A 25,926-nucleotide genomic window follows, 5' to 3' on the forward strand; every position below is an offset into this window, starting at 1 on the left:
GAGAGTGCTGTATACTGAAAATAATGTTGTGCATTTGGCTACCTGAGGCAACCATCCAGACACGTAGCATCAGAAAGAGTCTGCTAGGAAGAGGTAAAATAAAGGCTCCATCTTTAACAGCTTATGCTGTTCTAATTCAATATGTTTTTGGCTGAATGTGGAACAGTTTCTGTCCCTGAAATGTTAAAGGGAAGTGGGGAGTGCAGTGATTGGAAGAATGTCAACCAGGTAGCTCTCATAGAATATGAGTTCCTTGATTGGGGCTGTTAACCTGGTCCAATCAGTGTGTCCTGGCTGACAGATATAAACATGAATAAGATTTACAATCTTCTCAGTTTACGGGACTGACGCTGTGCTGGCTGGGCCACAGTCAGTGTGTTCCTGCTGAAAAAAAACAGCATATAACCAGGAGATTTAAAAATATATAAGCATGAATATCGAGGGTTCTGCTCACTCTAGGGCTAGATCTGTGCTAGCTTGGTCAGTGCAATATACTGTGCACATGTAAATAAAGGGTACTTTGGTGATGAGATACCAGCCTTTTGGAGTAATTTCAGGGAGAGAGAGAGAGTATTAGCAAGAAATAATGCACAAAAACAGTACGTTATGGAAAGCTATGGGATATAAATGAGCGGCAAATTGATAATTACTGCTCATGGTGGTTTTATCTGATTTGATTTATTATTGTTACATGTACCAAGATACAGTAGTAGGTATTGTTATGCGAGCTGTCCAGACAAATCATATTTTATGTAAGTACATCAGGATAATTTATCAGAATACAAAATATAGTATTATAGCTGCAGAGAAGACTCAGAGAAAGATCAACTGTAATATATGAGGGGTCTGTTCATCAGTCTGATCACAGCATGGAAGAAGCTGTTCTTGAATCTGTTACTGAGGGTAGGTAAATAAAAAAGGGTTTTACTGCACATTTTAAACAGAATCAGTTGATGCAATCAAATAGAAATAAAACACAAGAGACTTGATATGAGTAGTTAGAAAATTACCACAATAATCAGACACACAGGTCCCAGGAAACTCCAGATGAATCCTCTGTTTGTGGAGATCCAGCAGCTGGAAGTTAAGGGAAGAAAATAAATCATTTGCAAGAATGAGTATCAACAAGAGAATAAGACCCAGGACGTGTGAGGTATTTATAGTGCAAAAATATTTTTTATAAACAGCTCACTGATTGGTTGTGATTGTAGGTAATAATAATTCAGAAGATATTCATTCCTCAAGAAATGTGGTGATGGGTCCTGAATTCTACTTGGGACTGGAGTATGTTTTAAACACACTGCCCCTGACTCTTCATAACTGCCTGTGCTGGGCTGTATGAAGGCTTTTGAACAATTCAAAATATATCTGTTTTTCAGAGGAGAAATTGACTCTCGTCTCCGTTTATCCTCCTGCAAAAGATCCCGATGCTCTGTTTGGACAAAGAGCACAAACATTTTCTCCAGTGTTCCTCATTCAAAACAAAAATATTAATTCACAAGATGTGGGCTTCGCTGGCAAGACCAGGTAAGGATGGTAGTTTCCTTCCCAATAAGGCTTCTGTAAATCAGATAGGACTGTCTTTTTTCTCTGCTCTAAAATCAAGGCTGGAGGAGTGTACGGTCATTCTAAGGGTAAAGCCCTCCTGATGAAGGGCTTATGCCCGAAACGTCGAATTTCCTGTTCCTTGGATGCTGCCTAACCTGCTGTGCTTTAACCAGCAACACATTTTCAGCTACGGTCATTCTAACCTGACTGCCCCAGTATTTGTGGTTTTGAGAAGATTTGTTCTGATATTAAGTATTGCTTCAATATTAAATTAAAATAGCCAGTTCATTATCTTCTCCATATCGGTTTTAAACAACAAAGTCTTTCAAGCAGGTTTCTTTATAAACACCGTTATTGGTTTATTATCAAATTTGAAAATGTGTTGCTGGAAAAGTGCAGCAGGTCAGGCAGCATCCAAGGAACAGGAAATTCGACATTTCGGGCAGCATCCTGAAGAAGGGCTCATGCCTGAAATGTCGATTCTCCTGCTCTTTAGATGCTGCCTGACCTGCTGTGCTTTTCCAGCAACACATGCTCTCTTAATCAACAAGATCATGGCTGATCTGATTCCACATTCACACCTAACCCCTCCAATAATCTTTGACTGCCTTATTTATCAAGAATCTATCAATCTTTGCATTAAAAGATATTCAATGACCCTGCCTTCACCACTGTCTGGAGAAGAGAGATCAAAATACTCACAATACTCTGAGAGAAAAGGTTTCTCGGTGTTGCTGTCTTAAATTGGAGAGGCCCCAGCTTTGGTATCCCAAAGGGGAAACATCTTATCATCATCCATTCTCTCAAGTCTCTTCAGGATCTTATATGTCACATTTAGATCATCTGCCATCCTTCCAAACCCCAATGGATATAGCCCCAACCATTTCATACAACATAAGCCCCACCTTGCAGGCTTCCATTCCTTGATAATGTTGAACCAAAACAATGCTACACTCAGACTTAGGGCCACATTTGAGCTGTGATGCCTGTTGGCTGCTGTTCCCTTAGCAGGTCTTTTTCAATGTGCTGTCTCCTTTTCTGTGCATTTCCATGGTACGTGGTCTTGAGTTGATTTAATGCCGACTGGCCAGCCACCCTTTGGGGAGAGTCACGTTCTGTACAAAACTGGGTACGTCTCTTCACAGCATTGTACAGCTGCCTGTTTGGCCTTTGCCCTGTCACAGGGACATGCACTTTGTCCCTTTTTCACTTGCCCAGCATCTGCCGCCACCTCTCTGGTCTTCCATTCTCTTTTTGTAGACCCAAGACCTTTCCATCCCTCAACCGTTACTGTGGTAAACGAGTGTCATAAATCTTTTTGACAAAGAAATGAATTATACGACTGCAAACAACTGTTGATTTGAAGTGCTCTTTCTGAAAGGTTGGCAGGAGCAGATTGAATGGTGAGTTTGAAAAGGAAATCAATGTACATACTTGAAAAGGAAAGAAAATTTACAGGGTTTTGGCATCGAGGGATAGAAATAATTAAAAGATGGGATGAATGGTCCCCTTCAGTTCCATTTTATAAAATGCATCCTTTCCTTCCTGTGCAGAAAGTAGAATGGTGACATTGGAAATTAGAATTTCTGGTGTGGACCATGGTAACAGAATCCACTGCTGGCAAGTGTTGGTGTCAGAGGGAGGAAGTGTAATCACTGGAGTGGGGTTGGGATACATGAGTCAGGAGCCTATTCCTGATATTGCTGACCAGGAAACAGAGAGGGAGAGGGAGAGGAAAGTGCGGGAATGGGTAAAGAACAAAATGGATGAGAGGATAGACAGAGCATGAATAAAGATGAGAGGAAGGAAGAGCCCAGGGGGATAGGTAAAAGGCGGAAAGCTGAAAATAAGAGGAAAAACATAATGAGGCTCTGGCTCCCATATCGTAGAAATAGTCACACTTTCAAATCAAAACGCTGGAGGTTCATTGAGTGTATTTCTTACAGAGTTCCTTTTGGCCGGTGGACTGACAGATTGATACTTTGTTACTCAGCACATGACCACAGTGCGTCAGTGATACATAGAGATATACAGCACGGAAACAGACCCTTTGGTCCAATATTCACATATTATTCAGTCACAGATCACCCCCAAGCTTAATAATATAACGATTAACTAGTACGTACAGCACATTTCATGCCTCAAAGCACATTATAGTTAATGAAATACTTACTTAGCCACAATTGTAAACTGGAAATGTGTCTGACAATTTGCAAACAGCCACAAACAACAATGTAATAATGATTGGGATAATTCTTTTTTTTGTGATGTTGATTGAGGGATAAATACATATATGCTGCTGTTTTTTCCTATGGGAGTTTGTATATCGACCTGAGCAGGTAAATGGGGCTTTGGTTTAATGTCTCGTCTGAAGAATGGCATCTCTGCAGAGCAGCGATCCCTCAGCACTGTGTTGAAATGTCGGATTTTTGTGCTCAAAGCCTGGAGTGGGGCTTGAATGCTTGAAGTTAAAGCTAATTTCATTGACAACATGTGTGCAACAAAGCGAAAGAAGTTTAAATTCTGAAGATAACTTGAACTGGAAGGTGATAATTCTAGCTGTAAGATTTGAAGAAGAGGAGCCATTACTTACTGCCTGGGTGATCCATAGCCATCATGATACACTGCAGCGGAAATGACCACAATTGCTGCAGGAACCCCGTAGCCAAGACGGTACATGAATTTCTCAACTTTTTCTGAATGAGGAACCCTCAAATTCCTGATGTTCCTGACCATGAGAAAGAGCTGGACTCCCTCCAGGAACATCCAAACAAACGCAGCCAGGAACAGGTAGTGTAGAAATCCTGCTATAATCCCACACATCACCTGTAATAATGAGAAACAGCATGAGAGCTTTTCTTGAAGCAGTGATTCCTCACAGTTCCACCTGACACACTCTTGGAGCTAACACCAAAACCGTGTCCCAGCTGGTGGTTTATGCTCATCAGCAGAAGGGTGCCCCAGTTTGAATGAGCCAGTGGGCATCAGTACCATTACAGAAGCATCCCTACCTGCCATCTATACACTTCACCCCTTGTGTTCTGCTCATGAGGAATCATTTCCAATTGAAAGCTACATGAGCCTTTAGTTTCAGCATTAGCATCTCCCTTGAGGTCTATTTCTGTTCATCTAAAATTCAAGTAACCTGACCCACATGATTTGCTGGCCCCCTATCCTCTGGTTGATTCCTTCAGAGGTAACTAAGGTGGGACTCCACCTGTAGAATCTTTCCAGCCTGTCTCTGCTCCCATGGACTGCACTGGAAGAATTTTGTGGTGGTATTGCTTAATACACTTCAGAGAATGGGGTAAGTGGTGGTGAGGAGCCCAACCTAATTGTAGCCTTGTCTTTTCCCAGTGGGATCCAGTAGATTTTCTCTGTAGTTATGGTAGAAATCTGGCAGAGTTAACAAGGCAATTTCAGATCTTTGTGTTTTAACTTCCAATGTTTCAGCTTTTGAATGAAAACTGAAGGGCCAGTATTGGGAGTAACTGGAAAAACAGGTAATATAAGCTGTAAACTCTGAGTATTAACAACTGGATCGCATCTGTGACCTTGGAGAAAGTGAGGACTGCAGATGCTGGAGAATCAGTGTCAAAAAAATCACAGCAAGTCCGGCAGCATCCAAAACGTAGGACAGTTGATATTTCAGGAGTAAGCCCTTCATCAGAAATGTGAAGGGGCGAAGGGAGCTGAGGGACATATCGGAGGACCGGAGTGGAGCTGGGGGGAAGGTAGGTGGGATGTGATAAGTGGATGCAGGTGGGAGGTAACTGTGATAGATCAGTGGGGAGGATGGAGCAGGTAAGTGGGAAGGAAGATGGACAGATAGGACATGTCAAAAGGGTGGTTCTGGGTTGGAGGGTTGGATCTGGGATGAGGTCGGGGAGGAGAGATTTGGAAATCAGTGAAGTCGATGTTGATGCTGTATGCTGTAGGGTCTCAAGGTAGAAGATGAGGTGCTCTTTCTCCAGTTAGCGAGTGACTTTGATTTGGCAGTGGAGGAAACTCAGGAAATACAAATCCTTGGGGGAGTATGAGAGGGATTTGAAGTGGTTGGCTACAGGATGGTGGCGTTGTTTGGTGTGTGTGGACCAGAGATGTTCCCTGTGGGTTGGCTTCCTGTCTCCACAATATAGAGGAGGCCACATCGAGAGCAATGGATGCAGTAGATGAGGTGGGTGAATGTGCAGGAAATTTTCTGCTGGATTTGAAATGATCCTTTAGGATTTTCGACAGAAGTGAGGGGGGGTTTTACACTTTGTGCGGCAGCAAGGGAAGCTGCCAAGTGTAGAGGGTGGGTGGTGGGGGAGCGTGGACTTAACAAGGGAGTCGCGGAGGGAATAGGCTCTACGGAATGCAGTTAGGGACAGGGGAGGGAAATATAGTTTTGGTGGTGGGGTCTGATTGTAGGTGGCAGAAATGGCAGAGGATAATGTGCTGCATCTAGAGATTAGTGGGGTGGAAGATGAGAACCAGCAGAGTTCTATCCTTTTTGCAGTTGGAGGGGTGGGCATCAAGGGCAGAGGTGAGGGAAAGTGGAGGAGATGTGATGGAGGCATTGTTGATCACGGGGGAGGGGAAATTGCAGTCCTTGAAATAAGAGGATATCTGGGGTATCCTGGAGTAGAACACCCTGGACAACAATCAGTCAAGGGAACTTGTCTGCTCACCTTCGGGCTGACTGTGGGTAGGACGATGAGTACATTGAGGAATCGTGGACCAGCCAAACCATATTAACACAAGAGGAAAAAGTACTGACTCTCAACAAAGATGTTGAGTCATTTTATACAAGTCCAAACAAGAAGAAACTATTTGCTTGATTAGTGGTGTACCCATTACTTGAAATATTCACTACCTCTGTTACCAATGCACATTTGCAGCAGCATATAGAATCTATAAAATGAACTGCAGCAACTTGCCAATGCTCCTCAGACAGCACTTAGACTTGCAAACCCCCAACCTCTACACCTGGAAGAACAATGGTAGCAGGAGCATGGAATCATCAACCATTTCTACATTTGTCCCTGAGTTACACATCCTAAATTGGACATATATCATGGATACTTCCTTGTCAATGGGCCAAAATCCCAGAAATCCATCCTTAACAATACTTGGGGAATCTGCATAACATGGAGTGCAATTATTCAAGAGAGCGGCTCAGTGATACATTCTTAATGAAAACTTAGTAAATCTCTCTCTCTCTCACACACACACAAACACACAAACACTCTCTGACACACGCACACACACACACACACAAACACATGCTCTCTCTGTGACACAGACACTGACACACACACTGACACACACACACACGCTCTCTCTGTGACACACTCTCTGACACATACACACTCTGTCTGTGACACACACACTCTCACACACATACTCTCTCTCTCTCTCATTCACAGACACATGCGCTCTCTGTGAGAAACTCTGACACACGCTCTCTCTGTGACACAGACACTCTCTCTCACACACACACACACACACTCTCTCTCTCACTCACACACACATGCTTTCTCTGTGACACAGACACTGACACACACACACATGCTCTCTCTGTGACACAGACACTCTCTGACACATACACACTCTCTCTGTGACACACACACTCTCACACACATACTCTCTCTCTCTCTCTCATTCACAGACACACGCTCTCTCTGTGAGAAACTCTGACACACACTCTCTCTGTGACACAGACACTGACACACACACGCGCTCTCTGTGACACAGACGCACTCTGACACACACACACTCTCTCTGTGACATACTCTGACACACACACACTCTCTGTGACACAGACACTCTCTGACACACACACACACACACACTCTTTCTCTCTGTGACATACTCTCTGACACACACACACGCTCTCTGTGACACACTCTCTGACACATACTCTCTCTTTGTGACACAGACACTCTCTGACACACACACGCTCTCTCTGTGACACACTCTCTGACACATACTCTCTCTTTGTGACACAGACACTCTCTGACACACACACTCTCTCTGTGACACACTCTCTGACACACACACACACACTCTCTGTGACACAGACACTCTCTCACACGCACACATGCTCTCTCTGTGACACACTCTCTGACACACACACTCTCTCTCTCTGTGACACAGACACTCTCTGACACACACTCTCTCTGTGACACTCTCTGACACACACACACACTCTCTGTGACACTCTCTGACCCACACACACTCTCTCTCTCTGTGACACAGACACTCTCTGACACACACACACACATACACATGCTCTCTCTGTGACACAGACACTCTCTGACACACACACACTCTCTCTCTCTGTGACACACTCTGACACGCACACAATCTCTCTCTGTGTGACACAGACACTCTTTCACACACGCACACTCTCTCTCTGACACAGACACTCTCTGACACACACATACACACACACTCACACACACAGACTCAGACACTCTCACTCTCTCTCCCACACAACCTGTTGTATTGCTGGCTGTGGTGGATTCTCTTACCCGGTTTGTGGTTCTGTTGATCCCGAGAAGGAAAAGCAGCTCTGCCAGGAAGAGACTCACACACAGCTGCATGTGGGTGATATGGAGAGCATTTCTTACATTGGTGCAGAAAGCAAAGGTCACAATGGTGATTCCCAGACACACCAGAGAAATTGGGATCCCAATCAATGTAATTGTCGTCAAAACAAAGGGATAGTCCTTGGAAAGAAATATATTTGCATTAAGTTTTTGTCTTTCTGAACATGGCAAAATACCTCTGGTAATCTGACTGGGTCAAACCAAGGCTGGGGCCGAGTTGGGGGGGGGGGGGGGGGAGGTGGGGGGGCGAGTTAGTTGGGAGGTGCATCACCTTAAAATGAGATCTGTCAAAACTGTATTGTTTGATTATTCTGTGTATTTGACTGTGGACTGAAATGGGAAAAAGACTGTTTAAAAAAACCAAAGGTTGTGGAAGGGTTTTCTGCCCCTTTTAAAAGTCAGGTTACCAACACTCATTGTAAGTGTTGTTTACACAGCTGTTGTTTAAGCAGTGCAAGCAGGTTACGATAAATGGGCTGGAGCCAGGGGTTGTATACAAAGGGAGATTTGGCCAGCAACAAGTAGCTGCTTCATATGGGATTGGTGACCAATTATTGGTAACAACGGCCCTCTGCCTATCAACATTTATGTGGCTGATCGTCAAATAGTTGAAAAGTTTGTGAATGTGACTATTTGGTTCAAACCCAACAGACTTCAGGAAAGGAAGGTGCTATCCTTCTCTCTGCAGCAAAATACATCTAAAGTCATAGAGTCATAGAGTCATACAGCATGGAAACAGACTCTTCGGTCTAACCCGTCCATGCCAACTAGATATCCCAACCCAATCTAGTCCCACCTGCCAGCACCCGGCCCATATCCCTCCAAAACCTTCATATTCATATACCCATCCAAATGCCTCTTAAATGTTACAATTGTACCAGCCTCCACCACATCCTCTGGCAGCTCATTCCATACACGTACCACCCTCTGCGTGAAAAAGATGCCCCTTAGGTCTCTTTGATATCTTTGCCCTCTCGCTCTAAACCTATGACCTCCAGTTCTGGACTCCCCGACCCCAGGGAAAAGACTTTGCCTATTTATCCTATCCATGCCCCTCATAATTTTGTAAACCTCTATAAAGTCACCCCTCAGCCTCCGATGCTCCAGGGAAAACAGCCCCAGCCTGTTCAGCCTCTTCCTGTAGCCCTAAGAAAGCTGATAAAAATCTCCTTATTGGTTCCTGCGAACTGTGATTTTCAACCAATAAATCAGAGATATTATAAGTATGAATCAACTACCTTGTACCTCCTGCAAACAAGTGTAAGTACCTGTAGAAGGAAGATTGAGGAGCAACAACAGGAGCATCTGAGCAAATCCTGAAGGTCGGGGCCACGCAAGACACAGCTTTTTTTGTGTCTGTAAATATATGTCAGGGAGTTTAGATGGAGGTTAGAGTTTTCTAACCCTTAATGTAGTAAATTACAACGCAGTACGGGCTCCTCGGTCCTTGATGTTGCACTGACCCGTGAGACCAACCTGACACACATCTCACCTACACTATTCCATTATCATCCATATATTTATCCAATGACCATTTATATGCCTTTAAAGTTGCCGAGTCTACTACTGATGCTGTCAGAGCATTCCACATCCTTACTACTGCCTGAGTAAAGAACCTACTTCTGAAATCTGTCCTCTATGTATCACCCTCTATTTAAAGCTATGTGCATCCTTACTACTATCTGAGTAAAGAACCTACTTCTGATATCTGTCCTCTATGTATCACCCCTCAATTTAAAGCTATATCCCCTCATGCTAGCCATCACCATCCAAGGAAAAAGGTTCTCACTGTCTACTCTATCTAATCCTCTGACCACCTTGTGTTTCTCTATTAAGTCACTTCTTAACCTTCTTCTCTCTAACAAACACAGCCTCAAGTCCCTTAGCCTTTTCCTTATAAGACTTTCCCTCCATACCAGGCAACATCCTGGTAAATCTCCTTTACACTCTTTCCAGTGCTTCTATGTCCTCCCTATAATGCGGCAACCAGAATTATGCGCAATACTCCAAGTGCGGCCACACCAGAGTTTTGTACAGCTGCAACATGACTTCATGGCTCCACAACTCAATCTCTCTACTAATAAAAGCTAATACACCGTATGCCTTCTTAACAACCCTATTAACCTGGGTAGTAACTTTCAGATCAATATAACATGGGCACCGAGGTCTCTCTGCTCACCCACACTACCAAGAATCTTACCATTAGCCAAGTACTCTGTATTCCTGTTACTCCTTCCAAAGTGAATCACTTCACAATTTTCTGCATTAAACTCCATTTGCCACCTCTGAACCCAGCTCTGTAAACTTATCTATGTCCCTCGACCTACCCCTCATAAAACCGTGTTGACTATACCTAATCAAATTATTCCTTTCTAGATGATTATATACTTTACCCACAACCAAAGTAAGGCTCACTGGTCTATAATTACCAGTGTTGTCTCTACTCCCCTTCATTTGCTATCCTCCAGTCTTCTGCCACTATTCCTGTAGACAATGATGACATAAAGATCAAAGCCAAAAGCTCTGCAATCTCCTTGCTAGCTTCCCAGAGAATCCTAGGATAAATCCCATCTGGCCCAAGGGACTTATCTATTTCCCACAGTTTCCAGAATTGCTAACACCTCCTCCTTATGAACTTCAATCCCGTCTAGTCTCACAGCCTGTATCTCAGTATTCTCCTTGACAACATTGTCTTTTTTCCTATGTGAATACTGACAAAAAATATTCATTTAGCATCTCTCCTATCTCTTTGGACTCCACGCACAACTTCCCACTACTATCTTTGACTGGCCCTAATCTCACTCTCATCACTCTTTTATTCCTGATATGTCTGTAGAAAGCTTTAGAGTTTTCCTTGATTCTATTTACCAAAGACTTCTCATGTCACCCCCTGGCTCTTCTTAGCTCTCTCTTTAGGTCCTACCTGGCTAACTTATAGCACTCAACACCCTAAGTGAACCTTCACATCTCATTTTCACTGAAGTCTCCTGCCTCTTGACAAGAGACTAAACTTCTTCAGTAAACCATGGTTCCCTCGCTAACCACTTCCTCCCTGCCTGACAGGTATGTACTTATCAAGGACACGCAGTAGCTGTTCCTTGAATAAGCTGCACATTTCAATTGTGCCCATCCCCTGCAGTTTCCTTCCCTATCCTATGCATCCTAAATCTTGCCTAATCACATCATAATTGCCTTTTCCTCAGCTATAACTCTTACCCTGCGGTATATACCTGTCCCTTTCCATCGCTGAAGTAAACATAATCAATTTGTGGTCATTATCACCAAAGTGCTCACCTACCTCCAAATCTAATAGCTGGCCTGGTTCATTACCCAGTACCAATGTGGCCTCACCTCTTGTTGGCTTATCTGTTGGCCTAATTGCAAGGTCCACATAATGTCCAACATTTCGAAGAATCTTGATTATGCTTTTCATGCTCAACGTTCCCCCTTTAAATAATTCTGTGTGTGTCTTTCTCTCACTGTCTTTCTCTGTGGCATCATCATTGTTTTGATATCACTATGGGACAAAACATGGTCCCAGGAAATAATGCTGTAATTTCAGATATTATTTCCTCCCACTCTGCACCACATTCTAGCTAATCAGTTTCTCTTTAATTAACGATAAGTCCCAAACCCACTGAAGCTTTGAATTCTGTTCCCGTATCATTGTGTTACATGCACAATACGGAGCCAGCCCATGCAGCCTAACTTCTCTCTGCCAGTGTTTATTCTCCACCCACATCGCTTCATGTACCCTTTTCTGCATAACCCTTGATTTCCTCTCCCACAAGTTTTGTTTTCAGTCAAGCTTCCCCACAAATGCATTTATTCTGTCCACTTTGATTACCTCACTTCCAATGCAGAAATTTTTCTTCAAATCCTTATTTATGCTTAGATTACTTACAGTGTGGAAACAGGCCCTTTGGTCTACACCGACCCTCTGAAGAGCAATCCACCCGGACCCATTCCCCTACATTTACCCCTTCACCTAATACTATAGGCAATTTAGCATGGCCAATTCACCTAAACTGCACATCTTTGGATTGTGGGAGGAAACCGGAGCACCCGGAGGAAACCCACGCAGACACGGGGAGAATGTGCAAACTCCACACAGACATTTGCCTGAGGCAGGAATTGAACCCTGGTCTCTGGCACTGTTAGGCAGTAGTGCTAACCACTGTTCCACCGTACTGCCCAGATGCTCTATGCCTGTACTCCTTGATTGTTTATGTCTTGTGTTGTTGACTTTTTAGACTGCACCAGAAGTGGAAACATCTCTAAATTTACCTGGTGGAGAGCCTTCAGAATGTTAAGGATCACTGTTAGGTAGACCCTCAGCCTTCCTTTTCCTGGAAAGAAGTCCAGTCTGTTTAGATCTTATTTCCAAGAACTACAGACCATGGATCTCATTACCTCCTTCTGTCTTGTGGGGTTTTCAATATCCAGTTTTATTGTCTCCTCATCAATAACCCATCTTTTCCCAACTGTTTGATACTATCCTTCATGATATGCCTTGCCCATCACCCAGATGGGACTATATCCAACAAATTTATTTCACAGCATTAGATCCGATCACTGTATCTCACTGTCAATGCAGGAAACACGGCTTGCACCAATCACTATTGGGACTTTTCTCAATTTTTGTCTCATTAATTCAGCAATGTGATAATGATCAGATGACTTTATTTTCAGAGTACTCTCACAATTTCTTCCACTTGCACCTTCGCCCCCGGTTAACACATAAAAGCACAATTTTCCAATTCCATTCAGTTCTGAAGAAGAGTCAAAGAGGACTTTCTGTTTCTGTCCCAGTAGATACTGCTAGACATGCTGATTTTCTCATGCACTTTCTGTTTTTATTTGTGTTTTTATAATTGGTGTGGGTTAAAGGTTTGGTCACGATAGCTTTTGTTACTCCACTTTTAATAGTGATGAGCTATTGAGACTCAGGGCTGAAGGGACAGATGACAAGAATCTTGTGATAGATGTCTGGAGATAAGGGATTTCTTTCAAACATTCTTTTATTAGATGTAGCAGGAGCTCAGGTTGCATCAAAGTTAAAAATCACACAACACCAGGTTAATAGTCCAACAGGTTTATCTGGACATATAAGCTTTTGGGGCGCAGCTCCTTCGACCTCTTGCTACCTGTTGAAGCAGCAGCGCTGAAAGTTTGAACTTCCAAATAAACTTGTTGGACTGTAACCTGGTGCTGTGAGATTTTTAACTTTGCCTTGGTGTTGTCTGTCATACCTGTACGTAAATAGACACGCTGCGTGAATTCAGTATTCATTGTATTACCTCTCACCAATAAATATCTGTCTACTATATCACAATGCCATACATTCCCAAACCTGTTAATTAGATGCAGAGTTAGATGCAGAGGAACTGTTGGTTTCCTGGCCTTTTTCTAAAGGAGAAACCAGCAGTTGGGATCTTTTATGTCTACTTTTAAAGACTCACTTTAATGTCTCATTCAAAAGATAGCACGCCCAACACAGCTGCACTCTCTGGTGACTGCAATGGAATGTCAGCCTTCACTCCATGAACACTGTCCTCAATTTTGATAACAACATTGGTCCCACCCTCTCCAAATGTCTTAGTCATCTGATACATTTTCTGCTATTAATGTCATAAATTAACACCTCTTTGTCATTCACATCTCTCATTTTTTACCATTAACACTCCCTTTGCCTTTTAATCTGGGCACTAACTCTATGTGTTCCACTCGCCCTTCATCGCCCTTTCTCAACAGCACTCAATCCAACATTTTCAAGCCCACTTAATTCTGATAAAAGAGTCATTGGACTCAATACATGAACTCAGTTTGGTTCTCCACAGATGCTGCCAGATCTTCAGAATTTCACCAAGACTTTTTGTTTTTTTTTCATAGTTTTCCTGCATCTTAACTATTATTTTTATATCAAATTAGTGTGTGTACCCAAGTCTCTGTACTGGAGACTAAAGCTCTGTCACTTTACCACTCTACCAACCATACCTTCTTACTTTCTGGATTCAATTGTGGACAAAGGTCTTGCATGGACATCGCCAAAATTGGTCAGGGGGTAATAGTGGAAGGATGCTTATCAGACCAAGCCTGTGACTAGTGGAGTGCCTCAGGGGTTGGTATTGGGCCCATTGTTGTTTGTTATCTTTATCAATGATTTGGATGAGAAAGTACAAAGCATGATTAGCAAGTTTGCTGATGACACTAAGTTTAAGGTGAGAGGGGAAAGAATAAAAGGGATCCTGAGGGACAGTTTTTTTTTACATAGAGAGTGGTATGCTTATGGAATGAGCTGCCCAAGTCGAAGTGGTTGAGGCGGTTACATTAATAGCATTTACAAAACATTTGGACAAATACATGGATAGAAAGGATTAGAAGGATATGGGCCAAGTGCAAGGAACTGGGGTTAGCATAGGGAAATCCTTTGGTCGGCATGGACAAGCTTGGGCCAAAGGGCCAGTCTCCATGCTGTAGGACTCTATGACTCTATGACCAACACCAACATTGTGATCTTGCTGCCATTTTGGACGTTAACTGGTACCTGAGGTACCAAACGTCCAGGTTCTAAGAAGCCAAATTTCCAATCCATTGAGTCTCTTCAACAATACTTCTTGATTGGCTCTGCAATGTCACCATTATTTGATACTGTTCAGCACAAGAGTGTTGGTCCACTCCCCAGATCTAAATCCTACAAATTAGGGCCTTGCATTGTAACATAATCTCTTTCACAATCACTGCAACACTCAGGGCCTGTGTCCAATACATGAATTCTGAACTAACTGTGGAGAACACAGATGGAGAAACAGTTTTACCTGCCATCCAACAGGAGACATCAGCAATGCCAAGGTGGAGAGACGGTTGCATCGACACTGGGTGTGTGTTCCACTGGAATCTCCCACACTGCAGCCACGAGGAGACCAGTAGCTTTTCCCAGCTGCGTAATCCCAGTGGACACAATGGGTTGTCCACCCACTGTTAGCTTGCTGTGGAGAGCAAGGTTTATATTCAATATGAAAGGGATTCAACATAAATTTAAGGATGTTATTCAGGACCTCACCCGTGGCTAGTGTTGATGCAAAGATACCAGCCAGATAATCACCCAATGTAAGGAGTGCAATGTTCCATTTTCTACTCTTCATGGAACTCATGGACTGATCTTTTTAAGATTTGTTTTACATATCTGATCTGCATATATGTGTGTTCCATTATTATTTCTTCTTGCAATTAGCAATTAATAATGTGATGGATGTATTAGAATGTATGAAGGTGGATAAATCTCCTGGTCCTAACCCGGTATATCCAAGAACACTGCAAGAGGCTAGAGAAGAAATTGCGAGGGCCCTGGCTTACATTTTTGCATCATCGTTAGCCATGGGTGAGATCCTGGAAGACTGGAGGGTAGTGACCGTTGTGACTTTATTCAAGAAGGGCTGCAAAGAAAATCCTGGGAATTATAGACAGTAAGCCTAACATCTGTGGTGAATAAGTTACTTGAGAAGATTCTGAGAGATAAAACATACATGCATTTGAAGAGAAAGGGTTTGATTAGGAATAGACAACATAGCTTTGTCAATGGGTAATCATGCCTCACAATTTTTTTAAGAGTTCTTTGATGAAGTGACCAGGAAGGTTGACGAGGGCAGGCAGTAAATGTAGTCTGTATGGTTATTCTTCCGTTATGAAGGAAAGCTGCTGTGAAATGCTTTTGTCCTGAATATCAGTCAGTCAGGCAAATTGACCATTTTGGTGGTCTCAGAGAGATTTATTATATTTTGCGAACACACATAGAGCAGTGGGGTTCGATTATTGGCACACATGTTCCAGTTAAATTGTGACAGGTCTCAGAGCTGACTTTCGGTGGTTCACATGTAAAATAATATTATGTCACATAGAAGAAAGAAAATCTCTCTCTCTGCTGGAAGCAAATGAAACTGTGTCAAATGGAAGCAGGTCAAAGGCCTTTCAAGTGATTTGCAATGGCATTAATCTCAAAATCAACTACTTTTCTACTGACATCCTTCCTATCAGTTATCACCCAATATAAGTGATGCAAAGTCCCATTTTCTACTCTTCATGGAACTCACGGACTGACGAGTATATCTTTCTTAGATTTTTTTTGGACATAACTGATCTGTGTATAAGTGTGTTCCATCGTTATTTCTTCTTGCATTTACCAATTAATAATGTGATGGATGTCTTCAAATGTATGAAGGTAAATAAATCTCTTGGTCCTAACTAGATAAGTCCAAGAACACTACAAGAGGCTGGAGAAGAAATTGCGAGGACTCTGACTGATATTTTTGCATCATTATTAGCCACAGTGTGGTCCCAGAAAACTGGAGTGTAGCAAACCTTGTGCCCTTATTCAAGAAGGGCTGCAATGAAAAAACTTGGAATTATAGAACACTAAGCCTAACATCTGTGGTAGATAAGTTACTCGAGAAGATTTTGAGAGATAAGATATACATGCATTGGGAAAGACAAGATTTGGTTATGAATTGTCAGCACGGCTTTGTGCAGGGGTGATCATGCCTCACAAATTTGTTAGATTTCTTTGATGAAGTGACCAGGAAGGTTGACGAGGGCTGACAGTGGATATTGCCCTATAGATTTCAGCAAGGCCTTTGATAAGGTTCTACATGGGAGGCTGCTCTGGAAGGTTAAATCGCATGAAATTCAGGGGGAGCTGGCAAATTGGATACATAATTGGCTTGACAGTAGGAAGCAGAGAGTAATAGTAGATGGATGTCTCAGGGGTCAGTGCTGAGCCCACTACTGTTTGTTATCTATATCAATGAATTGGATGAGAATGTACAAGGCAGGATTAGTAGGTTTGCTGATGACACTAAAATATGTAGTATTGTGGACAGAGGAAGGTTATTGCAGCAGGACCTTGATCAGCTGGGGAAGTGGGCTGAGAAATGGCACATGGAGTTTAATATAGATAAGTGTGAGGTCTTGCATTTTGGAAAGTCAAATCAAATTAGGAGCTTCATGGTGAATGGTAGGGCCTTGAGGAGTGTAATGGAACAGAGGGACCTTGGAGTTCAGGTGCATGGTTCCCTGAAAGTAGAGCCACAGGTAGACAGGGCAGTGAAGGAGGTTTTTGGCACTGGCCTTCGTCAGTCAGGGCATTGAGTATAGACATTGGGAAGTTATATTGCAGTTGCACAGGACATTGGTGAGGCTGCTTTTGGAGTATTGTGTTCAGTTTTGGTCAACTTGCTATAAGAAAGATGTTGCTAAACTGGAAAGAGTGCAGAAGAAATTTATAAGAATGTTGCCTGAACTCAACGATCTGAATTATAAGGAGAGGTTAGACAAGCTAGAACCTTTTCATTTTTCTTTAGAGCGTGGGAGACTAAGGGGAGCGGGGAGTCTTGTAGAAGTGTATAAGATCATGTGAAGTATGGATAGTGTGAATGCTCTCAGTCTTTTTCCCAGAGTTGGGGAACTGAGGACAAGAGGGTATCAGTTTAAGGTTTAAGGAGAAAATAATAAAAGGGAATCTGAGGGGCAACGTTTTTACACAGAGGGTGGTATGCATGTGATATGAGCTTCGAAGAGTGTGTTGCTGGAAAAGCACAGCCAGTCAGTCGGCATTGGAGGAGCAGAAGAGTCGACTCCTTTGATTCTCCTGCTCTTCAGATGCTGCCTGTCTTTTCCAGCACCATACTCTTCGAATCTGATCTCGAGTATTTACAGTCCTCACTTTCTCCTTATGGAATGAGCTGCCAGCAGAAGGGGTTGAGGCAGATACATTAACAACATTTAAAAGGCATTTAGATAAATACATGGATAGGAAAGTTTTACAAGGATATGGACTAAGTGCAGGGAAATGGAGTTAGCATCGATAGCCATTTTGGTCAGCATGGACCAGTTTGAGCTAAAGCTTATCTCTGTGATTCTGTAATAAACTCAGTCTTTCACTAAATCGAGGGAGCCTGGTTAAATTGGCTCCTTTTAAAACATCAATTAAATTTGCCTGGAGTGAAAGGAATCTACAAGGGAAGGGATCGTTTAGAATCTAACCTTGTCATGAGAGGGCAGATGAATACACAATGGCAGCCCTTCTCATTGGTCCTCAGCAAGGACTTGGCATTTTGCAGTTCCCCGTCTCGCTCTGTAATGAACTGGAAAACCTCACCCACTCGTAACACTCTGTACTAACCTGAGTGTGCTTGAAGGTGAAGTTCACAATTGGGTCAAGTCCATTGTTGTCCCTGTTCGTTATCACGGCTGAGACGACATCTGAGATTAATTGAAACAGCTTCTGTTTCCCACCAGTGGTGCTGTGGAACTCACTTCTATTCAGAATGGAATCCATGTCCTTGTAGGTGATCAAAGCCACCACTGTTAAATCTGACCCTGGAAGGGGATTTTTAGATTAGATATTGGCAATAAAATAAATGTAACTCAGCTGCAGAAACAGAACAGTCATAATCAGTATCTGAGAAATGGTAATTATCAAGTCCAGTTGGATATCTAGATATTCATTCCACATACAATCAGGATTGGAGAGCAGTTGATTGTTGCTTTGCAATAAATACAGTAAGGGACAGCAAGATCCCAGGATAGGGAGCCCATCTATTTCGAGGTAAAAACAATGACTGCAGATGCTGGAAACCAGATTCTGGATTAGTGGTGCTGGAAGAGCACAGCAGTTCAGGCAGCATCCAAGGAGCAGCGAAATCACCTGAACTGCTGTGCTCTTCCAGCACCACTAATCCAGAGCCCATCTATTTCAGCTATCCACTCACACAAAAGACCTAAATTTATTTCCATCTTCCTTTCCAAGGCTGTATCTTTAATGGGTTTCTCCCTCCACTACACTGTCCAGAAATCAACTCTGTCCGCTAGTCCCTCTGACCAAGGAATTTGTTCCTCATCCACGTTCCTTCCCTCAGTTTCACAATGCCATGACTTGTCTCTTGGAATGATGGTCAAACCTTCTGCTGCCGAAGTCTCTGACTGACCAAAACACCTTTCAAACTGACCTCAGCGTATCCCCTTTATCGTGTCTCACTTCACTTCAAAGAGAATAAAACGAGAATGGTGTACAATGCAGTTAGTGCTTGCAAGGGTTAATTGACATCACAAGGTCAACGTCCCTCATCAGAATGGAAAGGACAGATCCTGGGAGAAGTGAAGAATTTTTAAGCCTAGTGTTCCAGTCCCAGTTGTTCTCGCGGTAAGATCATGTGGTAAATACCAATGTGTCATTACGTGGAAGTTGAGGCAGAAAATCTCACTGGAGCCCAAACAGGGTTACAGTGATATAGTGGTATCATCTCTAGACTGCTAATCCAGAGACCCAGGTAAATGTTCTGGGGAGCTGAGTTTGAGTCCAGCCACAACATAGATTGGAAGTTGAATTGAATAAAAACCTGGAATTAGAAGTCTAATGATGATAAATCCATTGCCAATGGCTGGGGAAAAACCCATCTCGTTCACTATTCTCCATTAAGGATGGAAACTGCCATCCTTACCTGGTCTGGTCTCACAATTTGACACTTAATTGCCTCTGGGCAATTTGGGATGTGCAATAAATGCTGGCCTAACTGGTGATGCCCACATCCTGTGAATTAATAAAAAATAATGAATTGGAGAAACAATATAATTAACTATATAACACAATTTTTCAAGTTTAAGCCTTTCTTCTGCAAAGACTTTGCATTGACATCCTTTCCCTTTTGGTTTCATTAAATCTAAACCGTATAACAACGATTGGTGAAGGTATCTCAGATGGATCTGGAGAACATAACCATACGCCATTATGACAGAGAACTGAAATGGAAGTAGACATAACCAGTAAAGTTACCAGTTGTATTTCCACTGCTGTGTGTCTGTCGGTTGATATCCATCACAGTGTCCTTCACTTGTAAACGGATTCTGTCCTGGGCTGACCTGTTTCCTCCCCGAAAAGCCCTTACTTCCATATCTAAATGTGTAAAAAAAAATGTCAAATCCTGAAGTCATATCAGAGTGTAATATATTCACAGTCTCATTATAGTGTTTAGGCTCAATTGTCAGTCTAATAGATGGACCCAGCACTGGGCTACAAGTATTTGGACTAGATTTTGCGCCTGAGGTGGCTAAATCAGGCTAGGAACATTCCTACTGTGTGCACCATGGGAGAAACAGACCTGAATTCCCAGGGTTTCATTTTGGGAGAGGTGGCAGGGTATAATGTGGGGTAGGTATAGGTCCAGTTCCTCAACAGTTTGGAGGGAGCCATGGAGATTGTTGAATCCTGTGGTGTGCTGGTTAAAAAGCTTGCTCACTGGTCTGGGACTTCACCAATGGCCAAAACTCGAAAGTCATGTTGAGATTAAATAAAATATAATCTCAGAATCTACTGCAGTCTTCACTCTATGAACAAAAACCATTCTCATTGATCAAACCTTATTCAATACATTTAAATCTCTTCATACTTAATCTCTTATAACAACCTTTGTGCTCATTGCTCTTCATTCAGAACAACTAATCCTTTAATGACATCTTGGAAGGGTTAATCATACTGTGAACACATAGGAGTCCAATGCAGTAATTATACTGTAATGATAACCCTCAAGCTTACATCAATAAATAGCTACTGAAATTGCAAAAACTGATCTTTCCTAAAATTTGAAGATCAGCGGATTTAAGTAACTTGACCATTCCATTGACCTTCTCCATCTTTTATACACATTTACATCAATTCTTAAAAAATGTAATTCACACACTTTGGGAAATGTACCTCTTTCTATCAAAAACTGTGATCTATCAGAACTCAATACTGACTTCAAACTGCCCTGGAAGGTTTGAGTTTCCCCAATGATGGAATCATGGAATCATATCCTGCCACTCAAAGTCGCCATCCCAATGAAAACAGAGCTGGACAATTTGAGTGAAGATCTTACGTATCCAAGACCTTGTGAAAAAACAACTGACACTTCAAGACATGATGTGAAAGGCACTGCCTGAAGTGTAGTTGGAAGCAGATTCGTAGATCTTTGAAAAGGCATACACTTGAAAACAAAAACTTTGCAGGTATATAGAAAACAAGCAGGGCATTATGTCAAATTAGCTACCCTTTTAAAGAAATGGAACAATGGGCCAAATGGCCTTCCTTTATAATATAATTAAATGAATGACAACAAACAGTGGTTCATTGGGTCAGACATTGGTCTCTGATTTCTGAAATATGGCTTGGAATCCTGGCCCTAACAAGAGAATGCAAGTTTTCTCTCTCTCTCTCTTGACTAGTGGTATCTAAGCTAAATTTAAACAACATCATCCCCAGTTTACATGTGTCGACAGAACAGATCCTTGGGTATTGCACCAGTTCTGGGTACTGCGTTTCTGGAAGGATGTGAAAGCAATGAAGAGAATGTGGAAAGGATTGACGAGAATGTCTCCAGAGATGAGGATCTTTAGTGATGAAGACAGATTGGAGTGCATGTGTTGAGGCCTCTAAAGAACCACAGAACAGACCAAATGAGAACCCTGGTCTTTAATGCTCAGATCCTCACTGGTTAATCACTGGGAGCCATGAACTTTTATTAAATAATCCCAAAGGGACTTAAAATGTTTTAAATTCTGGATCCCAAGGATCTGCATCTTGGCAAACTTATCTGATGATAGCCCAAGGATTCTGAACTTCTTAAATATCTCAATACTAGACACTGGGTGTTATGTAAACAGCCAGCCATATGATTATTCCTTATGTGATGCTTATTGCTGACTCAAAATGTATATTCCACAAACTACCTTTTGTTGAACTTACTGATATTTTCAGTTGATATAGTTCTGTTTTCCTGATGTGTTAAATTCAGACTGGCAACAATGGCAACATTTTCCATAGTTTGCAAGAATATGGAGCATAAAGAGAATTGTTCATCCTTTTCCATGTTTTCCCACAGGGAATAATTCCTCAAAAGTTCACTCGAGTTTGAAATGATTTCCTGTGGAGAAAAAAACCCTTTAATTTCCATCCTCGTGAACACAAATAATTTTTCAACAGCCATTTCAAAGGTTCTCATTCTCTTTCTAAATGACTCTGTTTACTGACCTAATGGTAACTAGCTGTGGGTATTGCTCTTGGCTCTGGGTCAGGAGGTTATTGCTTCATGTCTCACTCCAGTAACCTTGAGCACAAACTCTAGACTGGCACTCCCAGAGCTTTTAACAATTGATTGAGTGGTCATCTATCCTATGAATGGGTCAATAATGGTAGATGATTTCCATTTATTGAATTTGTTATTCCCTAAGGTTGTAGAATGTTTACCTCATGCCACAAGGACAGTTATAATTCCTTGAGTACCCATCCATGCTGTACTCCTGTAAGGGCATCATTGAAATAAAAGGCACCCAACCTCTACATGACAATGGCAATTCCATTGTCTTCACTAATAGGCACTGTTCATAGGGGCTCTGGAGTGAATTACTGGGCACCATGCAAGAAATCTTCTTTAGATACAAACTTGGGATTTCCAGTTGCTGCAAGATTATGGGTAATTGGTAAAAGAAGCAAAACTGACTTGAGGAATAGGGTTTTCACACAATGAATGGCTCGGGTCTGGAAAGTACGGTCTGGGAGTGCAGTAGTGGGGCCAACCCCCTGAACCACCAGGTACCTTTCCCTGCAGCCAGAAAAGATGCAAAACCTGCCAGCACACAGTCCCCCTCACCTCCATCCAGGCATTTAAAAGGGAATTGGATAGTTGTTTGTAAACAAATAATATGTAGGTCAAAGTGGAGAATGTGGAATGACACTGAGTGAGATGTTCATCAGAGAAGGGATTGATAGGCTGCAGACACAATGGACAGAATAGTCTCCTTTTGCACTGTATCATTTTGTGGTAGTGAGGGGAAAGGAGCTTCTGTCAGTTTCATCAAAATCAGAATGAAAGATCTTTGGAAGGTTTTTTTTGTCATCAATTGAACCAGCATCCATTAGCAGTATGAATGGTAATTCAAACATCAGAGGTGGGGGGTTGGAGGAAATTGGTGAAGGGGGCAGATGTTGGCTGAGATGACCCCTCTCTGCATCCAGCTGCATGGTTCTATATATAGCCAACCTGGCCAGGTCCAGGAGCAAAACCATGAATAGGTCCTCCAATCTGCCCGAACTCCTCCGCAACAGATGCCCAAAAGGTCAGGAGCATGAAAGTGCAACCAAAAGCACAATAACAGATTCTTCAAGTAACTAAAAAGAATGTGGAATCACCTGCAACCAATATATACAGGTTCCCATACTCCCCAGTGCAAAGGTCTGCTTGATGAAGGATTTAGGTGATGACTTCTAGCTAAACAGGCCATTGCCTTTTTCTAAGGGAACTTATACTCACAAGCTTCGTGAGGAAATTAATTAGTGATTCCTCATCGGCCTTAAAGGGGTTATCACAGGAAGAAATGGTGCAATCTCTCAATGAGGTCTCAAAGTTCTTCACTTTTACCTAATCATTGCTTCTCCCTCGATGACTGACATTTCCTATCAGTCATTGTGAAGTAATTGTAGGATTGTGATTGCGTTTCTAAGCACTCAAATCCAGAGAGCTCTGTGATTTACTGAGTTAAATTCTTTGGTGAATTAAAAAAATAAAGTGTGTCAAGGGTTATGGGGAATAAACAAGGACTGGTCTTAAGGTCTTACAGAATGGTGTCACCAGCTCCTATATGCTACCCATGATGCAATAATGAGTATGTCATGACTGACCTGTACATTCTGATGAGTAATCTGATTAATGGTGGAGTTAATCCATGAACAAAATATATGGTAACTAGTCAGGGAGATCTGTGTGAAGAAGAGGAAAGAGACATCAAAATCTTTCAAGCAAGAGAGTAAATTCAGTTCAATAAATTCACTTATCCATTTCACAGACTGAGATCATGTCTATACACAAATGGCGTAGGTCACAGACATGTACACTGTTATATAGATCCTACATACATAAAACATATGCTGATCATACACAATCATGTCTTGCATAAAGATACACAGGCACAAGTATAATAAGTAGCATTCACGTAATACTCAGAACATGTCAAAATGTTTTGAGATATTTCAGGTAAAATACAACACCACATCACCTAATGAGTTACAAACACCGGGTACAAAAAGGAATAGAAGTTTTAAGGAGTGATTTAAAATAACAAATAGATATGGAGAGGCAAGAAAAAGGAGAGAATTTCTGGGCTGATGGAATGTAGTTGAGCAAATGAAACTAGGGATGTGGAAAGGATCAGGATGGGAGGTGTGTAGAGCGCTTGAGGGTTGTGAGGTTAGAGGAAGTTACAGATAATTAGAAGGCTGAGACCATGGAGGGATTTGAATGTGAGAGTGACCAAGTTAAAATCAAAATATTCCTGGAGTGTGTGCCAGTGTAGATCAACAAGTAGAGAGGTAATAGGTCAAGTTTGAATAGCATTAGGTGGGACATAATTGCTGGAGATGGGCACTGTTCCAGAGATTGTCTTGCTGATGGGAAAGTTGAGTGTGGGGTTCTGATTCAGTCAAACAGATAAACAGATTTTGCATGTCATCAACACACACACACACACACACACACACACACACACACACACACACACACACACACACACACACACACACACACACACACACACCTTTGCATGAACCCTATTGTGCCTGCACATGGTGTTGTCGTGAATGAGCTGTATGTGCTTTTGCTAAGTATCTTCTCCACTGACTGAGTTAGCAACTATTTTTTTTATAATAGGAAAGCAGAAAAAGTCATATTTCTCATCATCTAATATTTAATCATTTAATCACTATTTTAATGACAGAAAAGAAATAATCCCAATTTCAGTGGCTCTGTGAAAATTTCAACGAGATTCTGGGTGAGCGAGGAATCAGTCCCCTATCTCTTCTGGGGTGCGGGTTTGATCCTGCACGGACAAGATGGATTAGGGTTACTCTGTATGTTGATCCTCTATCTGTTGGTCCTTCAAATCCTGTACAAAATGGGTCTCAGTCTGAGAAGATATGGAATTTCAGTATGAATCACCTCATTGGCAGTTTGCCTTCAAGAAACTTCAGGAAACCTGGAATGGAAGATGGGTCGATGTCACATTATTGTTGCAAATGTTATGCTGAAGGTGATGCTAAGGGGAATTGTTGAAGTAGTATGGAGAGTGTTTTCTTCTCTATCCGAGCTAAACTTGTCCTGGGAGTGTTTAGTGCTGACACTGACAGCCTGAACTGGTAAATGTTCCAGTTGGCATCATTAAAACAAAACCCACAAATTGGATCGAGGAAACAAATGTCACTGGTGGTTATTTGGGGAGTTATTTTATCTGGAATATATAATTGGGCACAGAGTTATAGACCAACATAATCACCAGCACAGAAGGAGGTCGCTGGTCCCACCGTGTATATGCTGTAATGAACAAAAATAAAAATAGCAGAGAATTGCAGATGCTGGAAATCAGAAACAAAAACAGAAATTGCTGGCAAAACTCAGCAGGTCTAGCAGCATCTTTGGAGAAAACAGAATAAATGTTTCACGTCCAGTGACCTCCTCCATAACTGACTGTAGCTCGCAACGGTTGGTATATATGCTGAAGGTGGGAAGGGGGGAGGAGTAAGTAATATGGGAGATGGACAGCAGGGGGAAAGTGAAAAACAGTTTGGCAGCCAACCTGGGAGAATGAATAGCTACTAATGGGGATCATTAATGGCTGACAATGGGTTGTTTGTGATGGCGGCCCATGTGATGTGGGGGTTGTGGTAAGGACACAGGAGAAAAGTTATTCAACTCAACATTGAGTC

The 25,926-nt window shown here is 42.2% G+C and overlaps 1 protein-coding gene across 1 annotated transcript in view; it reads right to left on the reverse strand.

Moving 5' to 3' along the window:
- LOC132835878 (adhesion G protein-coupled receptor E1-like) overlaps positions 1-25,926 on the reverse strand; it is a 46,083-nt gene that overhangs the window by 6,951 nt on the left and 13,206 nt on the right. Inside the window, exons 4-8 of the mRNA XM_060854975.1 lie at positions 18,322-18,518; positions 14,963-15,133; positions 8,067-8,264; positions 4,142-4,374; positions 1,011-1,077 (exon numbers count right to left, since the gene is read on the reverse strand). Of these exons, the coding sequence (XP_060710958.1) occupies positions 1,011-1,077; positions 4,142-4,374; positions 8,067-8,264; positions 14,963-15,133; positions 18,322-18,518 (866 nt within the window). The remainder of the gene's footprint in view (positions 1-1,010; positions 1,078-4,141; positions 4,375-8,066; positions 8,265-14,962; positions 15,134-18,321; positions 18,519-25,926) is intronic.

The sequence above is a fragment of the Hemiscyllium ocellatum genome, chromosome 45 (genome assembly GCF_020745735.1).
Source record: "Hemiscyllium ocellatum isolate sHemOce1 chromosome 45, sHemOce1.pat.X.cur, whole genome shotgun sequence".
In the NCBI taxonomy this organism is placed as follows: domain Eukaryota; kingdom Metazoa; phylum Chordata; class Chondrichthyes; order Orectolobiformes; family Hemiscylliidae; genus Hemiscyllium; species Hemiscyllium ocellatum.